We start from the raw sequence: 21,585 nt of genomic DNA, 5'->3' as shown, positions 1-21,585 counted from the left end.
TCCCACTGATCAGCACATTCCTTTTTTTTCTCCTGTTTGCGAATATTCACCATGTGCATGTTGAGTTCATTTGGTTTGTTGTATCCTTATGTTCGTTTTTTCGTATTACCAAAGACCATTGTTGAGAACTAAGTGCCTGTCGTTGTCGTGTTTTTTGAATAAAAAATTAGTGTACTGGTGTGAGTGTTGTAAACAAAAAATGAGTGCTGTAACAAATTAGTGTACTGCTGTGAGTGTTTTGAATAAAAAATTAGTGTACTTTTCCCATGTACGTTCCAACCTGTTTTCAAGGTGCTACCGAGTTCAGGTATCGTCATATGTTCATTTATTTGCACTTGTGTTGTTCCTAATATCGGCATTACAATCTGTCTTATGTATGCCCAATTGCAGGTAGCAGCATGAGCAGCATGAGCAGCACTGACGAGTCCTCCTACAGCGACACTTCCAGTGATGGACCGAGCAATGTGACTGTGGCAAAGGCAGCATTTGTCCTGCTGAAAGGGCTTCTGTCACAGCAAAGGCCTGAGGTAAATCCTCCTTGCCCCATTCCTAAGCTAACGGGAGCCCAGTGGATGCATCTTACACTAGCCGAAAATACCAGATGTTTAGAGAATTTGCGCATGTCGCGTGATGACTTCATGCATTTGCATGAAACCCTGCTTCCGTTTGGGCTGCCAACAACTGATAAGTGCACCTCGGTAGAAGCTTTAGGCATGTACATCTGGACATGTGCCCACCAATCGGCTAGTAGACAGTGCAAGTATAGGTTCGAAAGGTCTTTAGATACAGTTAGCCGGAAGATTACACTAGTTGCAGAGGTAATGTACCAGTGGGCAAATACAGTCTTAGTCCCAGCAGATAGGAACTATGCACGCGTAAGCCACAAACTTGCTGCACATTCACCATGGTTTGATGGCTGCATAGGTGCTATAGATGGCACGCACATAAAGGTTGAGGTTAACCGTCAAGCAAAGGCTGATTTCTACAATAGGAAAGGCGAAACATCAATTAATGTTTGTGCCATCGTGGATATGGATGGCCGTTTCACATATGTGGGGGCTGGGAAGGCGGGGGCATGTCATGACATGGCGGTGTTGAAAGACTGTCAGGACGACGCTTCGTTCCCACATCCCCCCGAAGGTTCATGATGCCTTGCTGTTCACATACCCTATTTGTTTCCTTGTAGTACATGCATTGAAGCATACTTGTGTTTAATTTGCTAAGCCATCGGATTTGTCACTGCTATGATAGGCCGGTACTACCTGGCGGACGCGGGTTACAAGGAGATGGAAGGCTACATGACCCCCTACAAAAACATAAGGTATCACATCAATGACTTTAGAGGCATAGATATGCAGCAATTGCAGAGGGAGGAGAAATTCAACTACATTCATGCTAGATTGCGGAATGTAATTGAAAGGAGGTTTGGGGTGTTGAAAGAACGCTGGCAGATTCTTGATGGGGTGCCCTACTGCAGTAGGATGAAGCAGGCTATGATAATCATTTCATGCTTTGCTTTAGATAATTTTTTGTGGATTCGTAAGTACGGCGCAGATCCACCCTCCTATGAGGTGCCAGATTGGGTTGAACTAAATCTGGGAACCACTATCTCTGGACTTAGGGAGTTAATATCCATGGCGGTGTGGAGTGTTGTCTGATGTAGGCCAAGGATGTTGTTTCAGAAACCAGTAGCTGTAGGTACAATTCCTTAGCAGTCTTGGCGTGTGCATCTGTAAGGTTGTGTGGGACTGAGTTCATTTGAAAAAACGTTTATGGGACTATCATATTGTGTTTATTGATGTATGACAGAATTGTAGTGACAGAACTACAAGTGCCAAGTTATGTACTGATTGGTGCTGTGATGTATGATTTCATAGTAGTTGCTACATTGTTTCTGTGAATGACCATGCCACGTTCTGTACTGTTTGGTGCTGTGATGTAATACTCTGTACTGTTTAGTTGCTACTCAAGGATTCTGTTCCTCAGAGGTATGATTTCATCATATTGGTTTTGTATTTATTCATATGGATGATTGAACCAGAGGTAATTTGAGTTTGCTACTGGGCAGGAAGACGGAAGAAGACGTGCTTCGTGCTTGGAGCAGTGAACTCACCATGTCATGATGCTGCTTTCCTGCTAGGTAAACTCTCAATATTAGTAGTAACTTCCATCAACATCCATTTTATTTACATGGTGACCTTGCCATCTTACTGTTCAGCACAAATTGCTTGGCACCAGTGCAAGGTGCTTTTGCTGCCCTTCCTAGTGTATATAAAGGAGATGAAGTGACATGTGGTACATATCAGCTAAGGTGCATATGTTATGTTGAGTCTTCGATATGTTAAATGATTGTCATCATCTCTTTCAATATAGAGATTGCAGATTTTCATTACCTGGATCAGTTCCAATCAAGAGTAACTGAGTCTAGCAATCATGAAACATGCATTGTATCTAGTCTGATTACTAGTGGTACAAGTGTATCAGATCCAAATGAAGGAAAGGATGGTACTGCTAATTTCTGGCGCCATTTGGGGTGCCCAAGATGACCAGATAATGCTGACGAGTCCAAAATTTCTCCTCCAAAACTTGCCAACCAGGTAAATATTAATTGAATATAACATGATCCAGAATTTAAGTTGATTAGAACTTAGCTTTTAGGTTGTCAATGAGTAGATGGAAAGACAGGCTCATAATTTCATTAGCCTATATTAAGAAGGTTTGCAGATGGTAAGTGTTTCAGTTTGAGCCTTAATATATTATACAATGCCTGTTTATGATTACCCTTGACCTTTTGGCTGTTCTTTTCTGGCAGTGTGACGATGGTTGCAAATACTCGACTCACAGTGTAAACCTTAGATTTATGGGGGATTCTGGGAAAGGAACCACCTGGCCTAACTACCCACGCTGCAACGGTCGCATAGGAAGACAGGTTTGTTGACACTCTTCGTGATCTTACAATGTGCCCATTTAGGGAAGTGGCAACTGGTGTCTAATACTAAACCTTTGCGTGTAACGTACTCGGAGGCAGATCTAAACAGACAACTGTCATTTGGCCAGCAATGTACTTGATGCAACTCGGTGTCTTGAAAAGGTTCTCATCAACCTAACCATATACTTTTCTTTTTCTACTTTCTAATCCAACCTATGCCGCAGCTGACTTGATCTTAACTGCTTTGGATGTAGCTGGACCAGAAGGCAAAGCTCCCCTTCGAGAGAGTTTGTAGCAGTAGGCCGAACAATTAACTTGGCATTTGTATGGGTGCAGCTAAGGGACCTTGCCGTGGCAATATGATGTTTTTTTTGGGGTGCTGGGGGGTGTGGGTGTGGGTGGTGGGGGTGGAGAGAGCTCAATTAGATGAATTTGATTGTAATCGTGCAAGTAATTAATCGTTGTCTGTATGTTGTGTTGATTCTGGATCTAGCATGGATCATAAACCTTAGTCCCTTTTGATCTGTTTAAACATTGGACAAACTGTTCCTGCGCTTGAGTTGCAGACTGTAAATTATGGGTTCAAATTGTTGGTTGAAACTGTAAAACAACATGATCTAGAAATGCATGGTAGTTTGAATTTGAAAGTTTGAAATCAGCATGAGTTACAATTGGATTGGTGCCAATTTTTTAACGCCTGCACAGTATTTGCTGGCTAAAGCATATCTGCAGCATGCTGGATACGGCTGGGGGCTGGAACTGGCTGGCTGGGCTGGCTGGTCCAGCCCCAGCACCAGCCAGCCAATTCAGCCCTGCCGAACAGGCTGACCATCTCCTGGAGGCTAACAAATAATCGGAAGTACACAACTGGGTCGGCCTACCGTGCTCAATTCTTGGGATCAACGCCAACCAACTTCAACCTCCTCATCTGGAAAGTTCGGGCACCGAAATGTAAATTTTTTAGCTGGCTCGCTGTCCAGAATAGAATTTGGACATCTGATAGACTATATGCGCGCGGATGGCCAAACCCACAAATCTGCCCTTTGTGTCATGTTCGGCCGGAATCTGGCATCCACCTTTTCAAAGACTACAAATTTACAAGGCGGATTTGGGTGGAAATAGCATGTTGGCTTGGCAATATAAATCTTCATCCGGATGCTTGGGCGGCGAGCGACTCGGTTGCAGATTGGTGGTCCGCCCTGGACCACACCATCTGTGTGGCCAAACAGGGGCTGAGATCTCTCATAATATTGGTGTGCTGGGAAGTTTGGAAGAAAAGAAATGTGAGGATCTTCGAGCATATCGGAACGCCGAATCATCTCCTCTTGCAGAAAATCAAAGATGAGGCACAATTGTGGATCTCGGCGGGTGCAAAAACACTTAGCTAGACTTGTACAGCGTTTTTGAAATCATCCATCTTGCGTGTGTAGCTAGACTTGTACAGTGTTCTTTAATTTGTACATGTATGTCCGGACCTTCCTCTTTTTAATATAACAGGCAGCTCTCCTACCGGTTCAGTTTCAAAAAAATAGAGAGTAAGGGCCTGTTTAAATCCTCCCTTCTAAACTTTAGAACTCTAAACTTTAGAGATAAAGCTCTAAATGGATGGTCTAAAGTTAGCTCTAAACTTTAACCCATCTCACATTAGAACGGTAGACCTTAAAAGTGAACTAAAGTGCTCTAAAATTTTTAGAGCTTTAAAGTTTAGAGTTAGAGATCAAACAGGCCATATAAGTTTGATTGACTTACTGCCTTCCGTGCCGAACTATGCAAGACAGTTGAGCCAAAAAGGAAAAAACTTGCTTGCACGGATAAAAGACAAATGAGAAAAATATCCATTGGCCTTGTTCGCGTGTCCTTAAATCTGGCTTGATTCGCTTCTTTTTTTTTCTTCGTTCGGAACAGTATTTTCCTCTCACAAATTCCTCCAGATTCATCCAGATTCCTCCAAAATTCCTCTAAGCGAATGGGACCAATTCAACTCCTCTAGTGTGACTCATACTCCCTGTGGAGGTTCTATCTACCTGCTGCCCCTTCCATCTTTGCTCGGCAAGAACTGATTTTTCCTGAGGGCTAATTTAAAAGCAAGGGAAGCCACACCTATGATAAAAAAAAACTGTCCATAATAAATTAAATAATTATTCAAATTATTTCCCATAAATTTTTCACCCTAGTAAAAGTCAGGAACCCAAAAGAATTTGAGTTTCTAAATTAGCCGACCCCATGGCCTTGCTCTTCGGACTCGTGTCTAGTGGTTGATTCGCGGCCTTGCCCGGTTGCCCCCGCAGCTCAAGCCCCACAAGGCCCCCGCACGCAGGCCCTTCGCGGCAGGAACTCAGGATGAAGTCCCGGGTCCGCGCCGCCGATAGTGGTGGCTTGGAAGCCGATGAAGTAGTTCAGGAAGTCACCGGCCGCGTTGAGCGGCAAACGGTCGTCGGCATGGTACAGGGCCGTGTCCGTGTGCTGGGACGGGTACCAGCTACCAGGTCCAGGTGAGGTCAGCAAACTCGTGGCGTCACACGTGGTCCGGAAGGTGGAATCGGTCCTGCAGACTGCAGTCGGAGGTGATGCACTGATGCTCCTCACTCTTGCTCCTCACTCTTGAACCTCGCTCCGGTGGCAGCGTGATATGCAACCACCTCGATATTGACATGAATAGCTAATAGTAATAGCTAAAAACACACTTCGCTACAAATGTCTGGTAAAGAAACACATCTGATTTCGAATGGTTACAGTTACAGGTTTGACAATTCACTGCACTAAATTTCCAAAAGAAAAAGGCAAATATGTTGAGAGTGCATGCAGCTTGTGAAATTATAAACTAATTCTTCCGTATTTAGTTTTTCACTGTAGATAACTCAACACATTAACAGCTAAACAAACATCTGGAAGAAGCAAGTCACTGGACTGCCTTCGCAGGGATCCTTTTTGGTCCAAACTGGACCGTTGAATGTTGAAGGTAACCTATGCTGCGACTTGGCAAAGTAATGGTAGATACATAGGATCGGTTAGGTGTAGATCAGCCGGGTCTAACTGCCATTTGGGATAAATAGTGAACTCTAGAACATATACTAGTAATGGGAAAACAAAGAGAGAGAAAAGAAAAGAGGGGTGCAGAGATGCAAACCATCAGCCGCCTTCGACGAAGATGAGTTGGCCATCGCTGGTGTGCGGTGGAGGTGCGGTGGTGACTCGGTGAAGGTGCGACGGTGACGTGGTGGAGGCGCGGTCGCAAGGCGGGGGTGCAGAGGCGGGGTGAAGCCGGTGGCGGTGCCTCCCATCGCTGGCAGTGCCCCCTCTCTAGATCGGTTAGGGTTTGGGATATATGTAGGGTGTCTGACGGCTCAGGTGAACCTCGTGCCTTGTGCCCCGACTCCCACCTCCCTTTTTATGACGTTGTACGACGGGGACTCACCAACCATAGTTAGGGTTGAACGCCCCCGATTAGGGCACGGACCAAAGCCCAATTGACCGTTGGGTCAAACTGGTGGGATCAATCTAACATTCTCCCCCTTGATCTTATCTTATGACTTAAACTAAACTTACTTACTTTATCTTGTTTCTATTCCATCATAGATCAGAGCATAGAGCGTGCCTCATCGTCACGGTCTATTGCCATTAGATTAAACAGCTACAATGCACCTCTCTGTTTTGAAATAGATTCTCAATTAGGCCCTCGTTGTCCAGAAATCATAGGCTTTCCCTTAAACCCATGTCGGCTAAGTGTTCTCTGAACACGCTGGGTGGTAAGCCTTTTGTAAGCAGATCCACGAGCATCTTTTCTGTTCTTATATACTCAAGACTAATTATATGATCCCGGACTTTGTCTTTCACAACATAATACTTTATGTCAATGTGTTTGGCAGCACCATTTGACTTATTGTTGTGAGCATAACATATTGCTGGATTATTATCGTAGTATAACTTGACTTTATAGCATGTTATGAGGCCACAGGGCAGGTGAATTGGCTGAAGAAATTCATGTCCAGGTTGACAGTGGTAGACGAAAATAGAGAGAGATAGAGAGAGGGGTGCGGAGATGCAAACCATCGGTTGCCTTCGACGAAGATGAGCTAGCCATCGCTGGTGCGTGGTGGAGGTGCGGTGGTGACTCGGTGAAGGCTCGACGGTGACGCGGTGGAGGCGCAGTTGTAGGGTGGCGGTGCAGAGACGGGGTGAACCCGGTGGCTATGCTTCCCGTCGCTGGCAGCGCCCCCTCTCTAGATCGGTTAGGGTTTTAGATGTAGGTGGGGTATCTGGCGGCTCAAGTGAACCTCGTGCCTTGTGCCCCGACTGTGGCAGAACCGTCCGGAATAACACGCTTTCGGAGACGCTCGTCTTCCACTAGACACTAAGCACCTCGAAAATGAGCTACCTCGGACTGTTCCGTCGAGCACCCAGATGGTCTTTAATCAACACGAACAGGGAAAACAATGTAACCAAGCTAAGCCCCGTTGGCCGTGGGACACAACTTGTTACACCCACCAATACACATACCATATCCCTGCCCTGTCTCCATTTTTTCTTTCATCGTTTTATTATGAGAGTAATAATAATAATCACCTATTGTGAGTAACGGTAGATTACTCACTCTACCAAAAACCTAAGCATATCAGCTACTCGAACTTGTACTAGTAGGACTCATAGGATAGGTATATTTATGCAGGAGGTTTCTATAAAATTTCTATAACATAAATACACATAACATATATAAACAGTGATTATCCAAAAATAAAGGGTTATGCACTGGGGCTTGCCTTGGGCAGGCGCGGTGTCAGCTGAGTCAGTCAGTGGTGGCTCCGGGATCTCCTCCTGCATGAAAATCTCCTCCTCGTACTCCTCGATAATCTCCTCGAACTCACGATCGCCGGTGGTCACAATCTCCGTCAACTCGTTCTCTACATGCATGCAATGATGATGCAACACTTAGCATTTATGCAACAGCAACTCTTAAAATAAGAATACGCATACTAAGCTACTAAGCTAGCTCTAATGACTAAGGTACTAATCTAACTATCAACTTTACCAAGCAAAGTGTTGGGTTCAACTAACAAACACCTAGCTTTACAAATGAAGGATATATCTTTATTACTACTAATGATTTAATGTATATTGAAACAAAGAGTATTTAACTATCCTAATGTTTAGTCTATTCTAAACCTACAAAATTACAGTGAGCACATAATAATACATTGAAGGAACCATAAAATTTTCAGAACTAAAGCTATCACCAATTTACCACAAAAATTCCTACCATATTTAACCTAATAATATTAAGCACTCTCAAATGATTTAATAGCTCCTGGTATCAACATGTACATATATGAACTAAATACACTAACAAATAGATCACAATTTTAGGAACCTAACAAAATTTGTTTCATAATTTTTGGATACCTACATGATTTTATATAATTTACCAAAGATCAGCTCCAAATTAAATTAGAAAACTATTTCTAATTCCTTATGAAAAAAAAACAAATTCTCCCGCACGGCCCACGCGACGCAGTGCACGCGCGTGAGCGCGAGACGGCCCGCGGTGCAGCCCACGGGAGGCCGGCCTGCAGCGCGAGACGGCCCGCGTCAGGGAATCTCGCGTGCATTAGTAATTTTGCAAAAGAGACCTCAAACTTCTCCTAAATTACAACTAAGTACTAACACTATTTCCCCTCTCAAACCTTCTCACTTAACCCCCTAGTCTTTCCCTAATTCACCCGCACGCACCCCCGGCAACTCAGTGCACGGCGGCACGGCGAGCGACGGCACAGAGTGCCTACGCCAGCCACCTGGGACTTGCGCGGGCCCACCTAACGGATCGATCACCATCTCTGACCCGAGCGGCTACGCTTGGCGATGGTGCAGTGTGACACGACTGGCTGGGGAAGGGTGCAGCGGCGCGCGGCCATCCGCGACGGCGGCGCCACTGTTCTGGTGGGATGGGGTAGCTACAGGCCTAATTGGTTAGCTCGTGAGCATCAGGAGGCTATCATGGACGAGTCCGAGGTGACGGTTGGGGTGGAGGATGACTGAGGAAGGCTGGCCACGTGCGGCCGAGCCATGCGGCGGCGCACCGCGGTGCCACGATCGCGTCAGCGACAAAGGGGAGGCGATAGCGGTTTGGCTAAGGTGCGCTCGGTGAAGAGAGAGTCAAGGTAATGCTAGTGGTGCAGGTGAATTGGCTCGAGAGGGACGGTGGGAGGGCTGCCCACATCCACGGCCGGACGCGGCCTTATCGGCACGGCGGTGGAAGAAACTCCAAATTGGAGCTTGGCCGTGCTCGCTTCAAAGCTGGGTGGGGTCGGATAGCAAGAGGACGTGATGGTGAAGACATGGATGCGCTAAATTAAATGGAGGTGGTCGCTCGCAGGGTAATTGATGGCGCGGCTCGTGGCGACAGTAGAGGGAAAAAGAGAGAAAGCGAGAGACGGGGCGCGGTTGGTGGCTCGGCTCATCCTCGCCTTGGCGGAATGCAGTCTGCGAGATCGTGGAGCCCACGCGCAGGCGCTAGCAGACAGGCGCTTGCGTTTCCAACCGGCGTGGCCCGCGCAGCCGCAGTGCCTTAAATGACAAGGCGACGGCGAGCTCGACCACGTGCGCGCGGCAGTGGCGCCCTTGAACTGGACCGGCAGCGCGCAGACGGTATAGCGGACAGGCGCGGACGCGACGACGATGCGACGACAGCGGTAGCGTCGCGGCGCGAGGCGGGCGGTAGCAGCTCTACGTGGCGGGGCCAGCGGTAGCCGGGCCACAGCCAGGCCAGAGGCAGGCACGGCCGACCGCGCGCGGCAGCGCGCACACACGTGACCAACGCGGCGACGCCGAGCACCCGAGTGTGGTGACCGCGCCCATGCGGCCAACCAGCCCGAGACCGAGTTATGCCAAGAGGGCATATGAGACTACCAAATCGAGCTATAACACTACACCACTCCTTAACCCAATCTCTCAAAATAATTTGCTAAACATAGCAATGTCTAGCTGTTGACAGACTTGGAAATTTTCTAAGTTTTGAGCTGAACTTGATTTCAATTTGCAATTTCTAGGCTAGTAGAAATATTAGCTAGTAATATCATTTTTCAACCGCAAGTATTTCACTGTCATCTACAAAGTTTGTACTTCAAACTTGATTAAAGTATCACACACATGTTCTATAGTATTTTTGCTTAATAAAAATTAGTTTTCAACCTTACTTGATATACATGAGCTATTGAATCAACTTTCATTTAATATTTTTATTGATCATTTTAAGTTACAAAAATTTATCTACACATTCTATCACATGCATTAACACATAAACATGATGCTCATGATATGTTTTAGTAAATAATTTAGGGTGTAACACCGAGGGTGTTACACCGGCCCCCACCTCCCTTTTTATGGCGCTGTGCGACGGGGGCCCACCAACCATAGTTAGAGTTGGCCGCCTCCGATCAGGACGTGGATCGCCTAATCAACCGTTGGGCCAAACTGGTGGGATCAATCTAACAAGTAAATCACTAAAACTGAGTTCGGAGGACACCCCCTTGTAGACTGAGGCACTTTCAGAGTTTGGTTGGCCGGGGAGACTACAGTAAAAATGGTGAGGGGGATAAACAAACAAGAGTAGGGGGCATGAAGTGATGTTGCTTTCTAAAGAGCAGAGGTTTAACCTCCTTTAAAAAAAGGGGGCATGAGATGTGAGCATCTTGAACACTGCGTACCGGTACAAAAGTACAATTTTAGAAACTTTATACTATTTCATTTCACTATATGCAAGGTGTTCGACATAGCAAGCAGGAAAAACCACCGGGACATGAAAAATGTGATTGCATTTCTGTATTTACACAATGTTTGCAACATCATCAGGCACAGTTTTTGTAGGCAGAAGTCTGCCTGAGACTGAAAGAATCCAGTTTCTTCCTCAAGGAAGAAAAGAGGTAAAATTAGCCAAATCACTGGCTTCAAATGTACAGATTTACCCCCACTATTCACAACTAGTACGGCCAATTCAAGTTTGAACCCGTTCCCCATCTAATCCTGTGTTTTATGTGGCAATAGGAACTCTAGGAACAAAACGCAGCACAACCCAAAAGAATAAATAAAGGGAGTGAAAGGGCCTACCACCAAATGCTACCGCCATGCTAACCCTGGAGAACCTGCTCTAGCACGGGCATCGACCAACGAAAGAGCCATGGCCAGCATCATCTGCTCCTCGAAGCTATCAGGAACACTGCCAGAACAAATGTTGGACCCAACTGAAGTGGACGAATTGCCAACACCAGCCTCCACTGTAACATCAGATTCAGCAATACTGGTTCCAGCCTCAGCCACCTCAGACCACCGTCCATTAGAATTAGAATACTCTGAACCCTCTATTGTTCGGTGTGTACTGCTGCTTGATGGTTCCTCAACTCTGAAGTCTGAAGAACTGCTCCCAACTGCACTCAGATCCTCTGTGAAGGATCTGTCTGATCTGCTAAGGATGTCAAACTTTGTTGTTTGGCAAGCTGATGTGCTAGAAGACTCTCCATTCATATGCTGCTGCTCAGCTAAAGCTGCGACTGCACAAGCAAATCCACCGGAAGAAGCTGCTTCAGGTGTCGATGTCATAGCACCATCAAAAGGCCTTGAAGGAATTGATGATGGTGTAGAGCTAACGCATCCTGGATTTCCCAAAGCTTCCTGATCCTGTCAAAAGAAACAAGGATCACAAAATGGACAAGTGGACTCATAATTTTGACAAGGTGATTAGTCCTGCTTCTACCCATTACATAAATGGAAGTGTATCCAACATGAAAATAGGTACCAATGTAGGTCTAAGTAAGAAACCAAATTCTAACTTAAGTCGCACAGAACAGGCCTCAAAAGGATGTTGCTTCATTTGATTATGAATTCAGCATGAAGAGGCCATACAGATAAAGAAATGAAACAGGGATATCATTCAAATGAAGGTTGTAAAACTATCACCATCAGAAAAGCTCATTACTGTGACATAGCAAACATCCTTTCAGAGCAGACTAAATTACAATTATGAGCATTTTTTTTTACGTACTTGTATAGAGAGCCAAATTGCCTCCATAAGCATTACTTCTTCAAAATCCACATCAAAATTACTGCCCCTGTATTAAAGGAATATACCATCAAATAATTAATCCCAACATCATGATGTATCCATTTTCATAGTAAAAAAAGAATCTAGTTACTATGTGAGGAAAAAAGGGGGGTGATGACAGGTTTGTTTAGACTAAATCATCTTCTCTTATGATGTGGTTCTGGTGCAATAAGCGATTAAGCCTCCTACTCTACTCCAAATGTCACAGATATGATGTAGACTGCAGAAATGGTCAAACATTCAATCTTTCCTACCCAACAACTGACTTGATATTATAAGTCTTTGCTGGGGCCAGAAATATCTAACTGTACATGTTTACCAGTCAAACATCTTTATCTATGTATCCATTTTCATAGTAAAAAAAAGAACCTAGTTACTATGTGAGGAAAAAAGGGGGGTGATGACAGGTTTGTTTAGACTAAATCGTCTTCTCTTATGATGTGGTTCTGGTGCAATAAGCGATTAAGCCTCCTACTCTACTCCAAATGTCACAGATATGATGTAGACTGCAGAAATGGTCAAACATACAATCTTTCCTACCCAACAACTTACTTGATATTATAAGTCTTTGCTGGGGCCAGAAATATCTAACTGTACATGTTTACCAGTCAAACATCTTTATCTAATAGGTTTGATGAAATAGGTGAACAGATAAATAAGTCTTCTTTTCAAGCTATATCTATATATTCTATAACCCTTAAACAACTGCATTCATATTGGAAATACCTTCACAGGAAAGGTCTCCACGCCAATATAAAACTTCCCTTCATAAACTTAGCCAATTATCAGATTCTTATTTGGAATGCCAATTTATTAATTGCATAATAATGGAGTTAATAATACATAGTACATGGCTGCAACTCCTGCGTTATCTTAATGCAGCTGAACAGGGAAGTATCAAATTGATCATCAACAAGAATTTATCTTCAAGTTAGAGCAGCAACACCAAGGTTTCAAGGGAATCTCCAACATGTTTGGTTAACAGAAAAACAAGAGGCAAACAAGAATCTGGAATTAATATATTCAGCATGGTACACAGCCACAGCAGGATATGCGAATCAACATGACAACGCCTAGCTAATTATTTGACATGGTTGTCCAATGCCACACCCCATGCCTGACAGCAGGGGACTATACACGACCAACTATGAACTACTAGAAAGTACATTATAAGTTGTCAAATGGGTATTTCCCAATAGGGGCAAGATAGGATTAGTTATTTTGCCCATAGAACTTATGATCCCCAATAATTCAATGCAACGATAATCGCAATGCCTCCAACAAAACTGAATCTAGAAAGGGCATACAATCCTGTTCGTTTCGCTGAAATTTGGCTTATGCTGATGCTTATGCTGATTTGTTGTGAGAGGAAGATAATCGCAATGCCTCCAACAAAACTGAATCTAGAAAGGGCATACAATCCTGTTCGTTTCGCTGAAATTTGGCTTATGTTGATGCTTATGCTGATTTGTTGTGAGAGGAAAACACTGTTCGTTCGCTGAAAAGTACTGCTAAAGTAGTACAGCAGAACATTAATGCAACAGTAACCACACTACAAGCACTTGTGCATCTAGAATGCACAAATAAGTTTATCAGTACAAACCGCATCTGTTTGAAGGCTTCAGAATTCCTCAATATCAACTCCGAATGCTGCACTTCGAACGAGATAGCATTGTTGCCTTGCGGACTGCTTGCAGCTATCAACGGATCAAACAGGGTCAGCAATTGAACAACATCAAACAACAGAATGCTCAGAAAATAAAAACACATGGAAAATCTACGCTTCTACACACCTAGTGTCGATGTACCATCAGTATTGCAAGAATCAACTTGCACAGATGCTACTACGTCACCCAAAGTAGTAGTCAGCTTGTTCTTCATCCGCTCCGCATCGTCCTGTAGCTCCTGCTGGCGCATCCTGATCTGCGCCTCGATCACCCTCTGCTCCTCCTATCCAGAATTCACAATTCCAACCAATTGGCGAAAAATAGACCAAAGCAGCCTACTCAGAAACAGAACACGGTGTGTATGGGCACTCACAAGCTGCTCTATGCCCTTCTCCTCCTTGGTCTTCACGCCGCGGTACTCCACCGCGTAATTCAGCGTCTTGCAATAAGGACACCTTATTAGAAGGTAAGTTAAGGGGGCTTTGCAATTGCAACTGAGCTGTAACCGGCACAATTTAGTAACACCAGAGACCCTCCAAAATACGAAACACACACTCAAAATATCAAACACACACTCAAGGTAAGTTAAGGGGCTTTGCAATTGCAACTGAGCAATAACCGGCACAATTTTAATTAATACCAGACACCCCAAATGAAAACACACACTCTCAAGTCTCAACAAGAACACCAGACTGGATTTGAATTGAAGTGAATTTGGTCAGGATACTGCGTCGGCCTGCACGAGGTGGGCGACTTCATCTGGAGGAAGCACTCTGCGCGCAGGAGCACAAGTGGCAGGTCAAAAACAGAAACCAAAGCCGACGACGGCACCAAGGCACCTCAACTAGGTACTCACCCGTGCAAATCCCCTTGGCGCAGCACTTGGAGCGGTTGAGGCTGGGGTAGAACTGCAAGCACCACCAAGTAATTATTAGCAGATAAAACAGAGACAGACAGCGTCAACCCAAAAAATCGCTCCGCGCATCCTCCGACGAAAAAACAGACGGGCGGAGGAGGATGGTTTGGTTTACCAGGAAGCAGATGGGGCACTCGTCGAGGTCGGCGCGCGCGTCGTCGGCGCCCGGGTGGCAGGGCGCGAGCTTGGCCTCGAGGATGAGGCGGCGGAGCTTCCTGAAGTCGATGTCCGGGTGCGGGTACAGCCCCTGCGGGCGCGTGTAGCGCTCGTCCACCGCCGGCCGCCGCCGCCGCCGGCCCCCGACCTGGTTCCCCATCCCCTCTCGGCCTCGCCTCGAGTCGAGTCCAACCGCTGGCCGGCCGGGTCCCTCTACTAAACCTCAACCACCACCGCAACCACCCCGCTCCCTCCCGCGCGGGGTGAGGGAGGAGAGGAGACGAGAGGAGACGAGAGGAGAGGCCGACGCGTCGCAGCGAGCCAGCGGCGGACGCAGGCAACACGACACGGGAGAGGTCAGTGGAAGATTTTCTCCCTCCCCCCTCCTTCCCTCTCTCTACGACGAGACGAAATGGAAAGCGAAAAAGGGTATTTCTCCTCGTGCTACTCTCTCTCTTTCCCCCGACGGCTCGAACAACTCTGCTCGTGCCGTCGTCGCTGCCAGTGTCAGAATTCAGAAACAGACCGCAGCGCACGCATATGCACGCGGGCAAAAGCAGATTCTTCTCCGGTCCTCCAGTCCCTCCTCGTCCGCTGATCGGTCCGCGCGGATTACGCCCGCGCACTTCTCCTACCGTAATCTCTCTTTTTTACTCACACCACACGCACACACGTGCGATCACCTCTTTTTTACCTAAAATTTCTGGAACCAGAGTTTGAACTCTGGTGGATAGAACCCCGCCTCTTGTCTTGCCGTCCGTGCCCCCGCCAGGTGGGGCCGGAGACGGCGTGTCCTACTGGGATCGTGTGATGGTGTAACGGAACGGGAAGGTGGTGTACGGTTTACCAGTAGTACCAGCAACTGGTTGCGTTGCGTTTTGCGGCGGCGTGCAAGCGACGAGGGGGAGAGGTTCACAAGCAATCGGGTGGACTCGTTCCTGAGACTGAGAGCGGTGGTTTGTTTGTGATTTGATTGATTTTTTTGGTTTTCACGGTTGAATGGTTGATTACTTTACGTCTTTACCTCTTCCCTGCAGGAGGTTACGATGGGAACGGATTGCGTGCCACCGAAGGCTTGCCTGATCGCCTCAAACACGCACCTTTCTCCTTAAATAGCCTTTTGTTTTTTATTCTTGTTCTTGTATACGTGTACTGCTATGGCCGTGTTCGGCTCGCTAAAACTTGATTGAAACTGTTCTGAAAATACTATTCTGACTGAATTGTTGTGAAAAAAAAAATATTGTTCCGGCTAAAAAAACAAGCCGAATAAGTCGATTTTTGTTAAGCCAAACGGGGTAGGAGTAGCATGGAAATGGTCATCGTTGACCAGTGAGGCCATCTTCTCTATGTAGTACGTGTCTACAGGACTATAACAGTATATGTGATATAAAGTTAGCGGTAAGCTGATTAGGTGTGGAGTGGTGGAGGGGGGAAAATTAAGATATAGTAAACCGCCGGTAGTAGACGACAAGGTAAAATTTAAAATTAGATTAGTTTAAAATTAGATTAGCCTACACACCTGTGAAAGATATTCCATTCACAAAATTGCTACGTAGTAATTACAATCTAAACCTCTTATTGTGGTATTACCGTCCTTTCCTTTCCTTTCCGGTCCATCATTATTTTCATTAATTATGTTACCTCTCAAGCAGTCGTGTTTGTGCTCGGTGCTGGCCAACGGCTGCTTCTGCTCAGTGTTGAACTTGGAGAACGTCGCCATGTGACTCAGGTTCTCTATTTGGCTGGTATTAAATCGGTTTGTACGGCTGGTTTGTTGTAAGAGAGAAACAATGTTCCACGGCTGATTTGTATGGATTAAAGCCAGCTGAATAGCACAAGCGAACACTCCATTGACCCTCGGCTCTTGATGTGATCGCCTGATCGGTGGTTTCAATTCGTGATCGCAGTCTCAGAGCAACTCCAGGAGAGCATCCAAATTAGGGCCCCTATTTTTGATTTGGGTGCTTCCCCCTATTTTTGTTGGCCCTCTATTTTATATCTGCTCCCGCAGAAGCCCCAAACCAAAGACCCCAAATTCTTTTTTATAGACACTGACAATCAAGACCTACTTGTCATTCTCATCGCTCTATCGGCTGCGCTATCGGCCGCGGGGAAGGAGTGGCGTCGCTGTCGCACGGCCGCATGAAGGGGAGGCTCGACGGCCGCGGGGAAGGAGAAGTGCGTCGCGGCTGCGAGCCTCGATGGCCGGCCGCGGAGAAGAAGGAGCTCTTTGCGGCCACGGGGAGGAAGAGGCTCGACGACTGCGGGGAAGAAGAGCTCGCGGCGACCAGGCCACTCCCGCACGTGCGGCCTACAGGGTCTGGAGGGGTGGATTTGGGTGCCCACACTAAATTGAGGGCACTAGCAAGTGTCCTGCTGGAGCTGTGTTTTTTGCCTGGGTACCTATATTTAGCTATGGGGGCTTAAGTTTGGGCCCTTCTGGAGTTGCTCTTAGGGGCTAGTAAGGGGTTTGATCTACAGTTCATGTCACCATTTGATCGATTGGGCAAGGTCGGAGCACAACCACCAGTATAGGACATGTTTCACTAATGATAAAAAAATAATTTGTACAGGTCGAAATTTTGAAACTTCGGAAAAAATGATGTATTTCCACTTGCCGCAGAAACACACCAGTACAAATACAAATCTAATGAAGAAGAATGTAACAGAAGATGCTCAGTGCAAAATCTGCAGCAACCTCCACGAAGAAGATGCAGACCACATCATGTCAGGATGCTAGGTTCTTTATTCAATTTCTAGTTGAGAAGCTTTTTTTTTTTGCAAAAATATCCGGTGGTGTATCATGTTAAAATTTAAATAATTTATTTGACTACAGAACTAAGAATACAAGATCCCAATGTATGAAAAAATTTGATTTTTTTTTCTTTTCCCAATCCACGTATGATCTTGAAATGCATGCATGTATATTGAAAGTAATTCCATTTTCAAAAACACGCATCTCAAATAACGTTTAGAAAATTACATAAAAATATATTTACGGACATGTGTTCTATTTTAACTCATACGCAAAAAAAAATAGACGAAAGGTTCAAATACTTCTTCGCGGTGATTCAAACTTCAATTTATGACTTTAATGAAAAAAATAATACCTAAAATTGGCTCAAAAGTTCTATAAATTGGCATGGAATCCTTTAATGGGTGCATAAGTTTTACATAAAAATCTCAAAATATTTTTATGAAAATTGGAATATACATTGTTCGCAAAATGGATATATATTTGTTAGAGATAATTCAAACCTTTATTTACAGCTTTATTACAAATAATAATAATATAAAGTTGTCCAAAACTTTATGGGTTTATTCAATTTATTGATTGTGTCATGTAATTGGAACTAAATTCGAATTCATTTCAAATTAGTTTACCTAAAGTATTTTCAAAATTCATTTAAATAAAATATTAAACCTTAATCTAACGCCTAAGCCTACCTGGACCTAACGTGGCCCACGTCCTTCCCATACCTGGACCTAACGTGGCCCACCGTGACCTTAATCTCCTTTGCTTCTCTCTGTCTTTTCCTTTCAACACCACCAGTGTAGCCCAGTTCGCATCCGACCAACGACTTGCCAATAGTATAATTGGAAAAGATCTTTTGCGAAAGTTTGCTTTTTCTTCCTTAACTCTAAAATCGGGTAAACCACTTTTCTGAATTTTTAAAACCATTCCTTTTACCTCCCTGACCGGTTATAAGCCGTTTTCAAAGATGATTTTGTCTTTTTCTTTTTTTATTTATTTTGGTCGAATATTTAAAAAATCATAGTAAATCATAGAAAAATCATAAAATAGAAAATCCAATTTTGTTGGACTCCAAATGAGTAGATCTGCACAGTGAACATATAATATGGTCTGCCTTAGTATAAAATTTTTATTATAGCTTTAGATATATGCTTTTCTATAATTAATTCATAGCTGCAATTTCTATAGTCTAATTATGGTGGATTAACTATTGTATTCTTGAAATGTACTAAAAATCATTGCATCGTTCATAAATCTATAACTAAGTTATCCATGATAAAATGAGTATGAAATTTTTAATGCAGTTCAAGCATACAATAATTGGCCCACCATAAAAATTTCACCACAATTGGACCATAGAACTGTAGCTATGAATTAATTACAGAAAAACATATATCTAAAGCTACAGCAAAAAAATTATACTAAAAGCATACCATATTATATGTTTAATGTGTAGATCTACTTATGTGGAGTCCAACAAAATTGGACCTCGTTGTACCATGTTGCACGCACATAATCAGCCCCTAATAACGATGTCACCTGACGACGACGGGATCAGCCCCTGATTGTGACTCACCATACTAGCAGGCAGAAGACCCGCACACACACGGACGCATGATTTGGTATGGGGCCCTCGTGATGGAGCCGCACTGAATCCATATCAACACATCGCCAGAGACAGCACCGTCCCATCGCGGCACAGCTACTGGAGTAGGACGGCACACCGCAGTGGGTGAGCACACGACAGTGTGTGTTCTCGATGCGCGGTAAAGCAGAGACTAGTAATGGCATTGCCGCGGGCGCCCGAGGTCGGCTGTCAAGATCTATGACGCCGACCTCGTTGACATGTATTCTGACGATCAAAGGTGCCGACCACGTCAACGTCACCTAAGATGCCCTGTTGTGTTCGGCCAGGACACCTCGGAGCCAAGATCTGTGACGCTGAGACGTGTTACCTCGGCGCTAGGAGTCCTAGCGCCGACCCCCAGGGTCCAAAGATGAGTTTAAGTCTCCCAGAGACTAAACGTAATTTTTTTTTTAAAAAAGACAAATTGTAAAAAAATAGGGCTGTCTCCTCTCGCACGACATTCATAACGGCCTGGACCTGAACAGCAAGGCCCAATGGGCCGGCTAAGGCGTAACTACTGGACCCAGAGTTCTCTCGACGCGTCTCTTTCCCCATCTACTACAGGGCGGCAGCTCCGAGCGAGCCACGATTCCGAGCGAGCTGATTTCTCCCTGCTGGTGGCGGCCAGTGGCGGAGGACAGTGAGGGCCAAGTGGGCCATGGCCACCCTGCTTTGGAAGTTTCCTTTAAGTAACAGTAATCAACATGGTAGCTTAATTAATCAATTATTATACACAGCTAATTTTCCTGATTGCACGCTCTTGGCCCCTCCTGTATATAGGCTGAAGGTCCACCACTGCTGTTGGCCTCTTCGGAAGCCGTAGGAGGTGGGTAACCATTGGATTGATGACCGTGGAAAAACGTATTTAGATACGGTCGCGTAAAAAAGATAACTAGATTGCCTGTAATTCTACATGGACGGCTAAGCTGCAGGCTGCCTGGTCACAGCCGCACGGCCAGCCTGCTGGTTTGCCGATTCTAATCTGCAAGCGATTCAGTGATTAGCCCATCACCCAACAGCCAACAGGAATCAAGGATTTAAGGTAAAAATTAGATGGTATGTGCTTCTTTTTTTCTGAATTAATCTGATTTCTCCATTCTTAACTAAAACCAGAGCTTGATAATGCCATTATCCTCAAAATTTTTGTTTGGATTATATCAATTGGGAGGAGGAGATGAAATGTGATCTAAGGTTAACAAAACAAATCGATGATTATCATCCTAATCTTAGAGAGAGAGAGAGACAATTTATGAATAATTGCCTTATTTGATCTTGGAGAAAGAAGAGGTGATCAAAGTCACGAACAACGACGTGATTCGTCGCTTCATTAAAATGCAAGGACGTAGATTTCAAGACGAAGGTTAAAGGTAATTAATTATATTTGTTTTCATTTGTTCATTTTTTGGTTGAAAAATGAAAGTTGAATCACAAGTCATTTGTTTTCTTTTTCTTTAGGTCGTCAAATTATCGAGGATGCTCAGGATTTGAAGTGAAACGATGTATTTTTGCCTATGTTGATGTTTTTGGTCATCCTAATGGTACTTATTTTTGGTAAACCGCTTAATCACTTATTTATAGCTGCACCACCCGGTATCTAGTTTCGCCATTTTTTTTAATTTTAACACTTTTTCGAAACTAATTTTAAATCTAACACTCTCGGTTTTTTTAAACTAACACTTTTGGCCGCGTCTATTGCCCTGGCGTGGCCAAATGCCTGTGCCGCGCCATGCATGGTGGCGCGGCAGAGGGCTGATGTGGCGGCGACCAAAAGTGATGACCGCTGACGTGGCAGGGCTCTGCCGCGCCACCAATCTTGGTGCGGCAGTGCCACGCCCTGATCCATGGCGCGGCAGAGCCGGGTATAACCTCCGCCGCGGCCAGTCCCGCTGCCCGAGCAGCAAAGCGGCCTAGGCGTCGCTCCCGCTCCCGCCTGTCGCCAAGCACGCCGGCCGCCGCGCCACGAATGGCGGCAGCCCGGCCCTCCATTGCCGTCTCCCTCCCTTCCCTTCCACTCCCCGGCCGCCTCCCTCCCTCCTCGTCCTAGTTCAAGGTAACGACGCACATTTTATTTTCGTTTGAATGTTGGATAGGATATTATGAATGGGAGTTAAGGTTAGTAGGAAAATTATGTTTGGGAACTATGATGAAGATATTAGTTTGATTTTGTCAATGTTAAGGTTAATTATTTAGTTAGAAGTATGTTTGCCATGTATATTTTTGTTGCTATAATTGTTGTTTATAATATTTTAGTTGCATTGCAAATGATTACATTTTACATTAATTTGCGTTGTTTTGATTGATGTTTAATTTGAACCATTTTATTAGATGGAAGACATGTTTCGGGAGCAGTTATGGCGAAAACGGGGTCGTCCTAGAGAAATGTACCCCGACGAGTCTAGCAAAGATGCCCCCGTCACTCCTGAACTCCCTGTCCCTAATTGTGACTG

The 21,585-nt window shown here is 45.0% G+C and overlaps 1 protein-coding gene across 2 annotated transcripts; it reads right to left on the bottom strand.

The window, feature by feature from the left end:
* Window positions 1-10,719: 10,719 nt before the first annotated feature.
* On the bottom strand, window positions 10,720-15,406 carry LOC136527477 (E3 ubiquitin-protein ligase GW2-like). 2 transcript variants are annotated; one of them, XM_066520226.1, is made up of 8 exons: window positions 14,716-15,406; window positions 14,541-14,592; window positions 14,412-14,457; window positions 14,058-14,139; window positions 13,826-13,967; window positions 13,621-13,714; window positions 11,958-12,024; window positions 10,720-11,593 (listed from the first exon to the last, which is right to left on the bottom strand). In XM_066520226.1, exons 1-8 carry the CDS (start codon window positions 14,914-14,916, stop codon window positions 11,036-11,038), a joined length of 1,242 nt encoding a protein of 413 aa, XP_066376323.1. In that variant the 5' UTR covers window positions 14,917-15,406; the 3' UTR covers window positions 10,720-11,035. The 2 variants fall into 2 exon arrangements, with proteins under 2 accessions (XP_066376323.1, XP_066376322.1); XM_066520225.1 differs by having other exon boundaries at window positions 13,811-13,967; window positions 14,716-15,401.
* Window positions 15,407-21,585: the final 6,179 nt, after the last annotated feature.

The sequence above is a fragment of the Miscanthus floridulus genome, chromosome 19 (assembly GCF_019320115.1).
Source record: "Miscanthus floridulus cultivar M001 chromosome 19, ASM1932011v1, whole genome shotgun sequence".
NCBI classification, from domain to species: Eukaryota; Viridiplantae; Streptophyta; class Magnoliopsida; order Poales; family Poaceae; genus Miscanthus; species Miscanthus floridulus.
Note: the sequence above shows the minus strand (reverse complement) of the source record. Positions and strands in the feature narration are given on the sequence as shown.

Bases quoted from the DNA above. Each gene is read 5' to 3' on its own strand.
- LOC136527477 (XM_066520225.1), bottom strand. From the start codon at position 14,916: ATGGGGAACCAGGTCGGGGGCCGGCGGCGGCGGCGGCCGGCGGTGGAC. The intron at 12,025-13,620 runs GTTTGTACTGAT...CCTTTAATACAG, and splicing joins GAAGCCTTCAAACAGATGCG to GGGCAGTAATTTTGATGTGG. The intron at 11,594-11,957 runs GTACGTAAAAAA...TTCTTTTGACAG, and splicing joins CAATTTGGCTCTCTATACAA to GATCAGGAAGCTTTGGGAAA.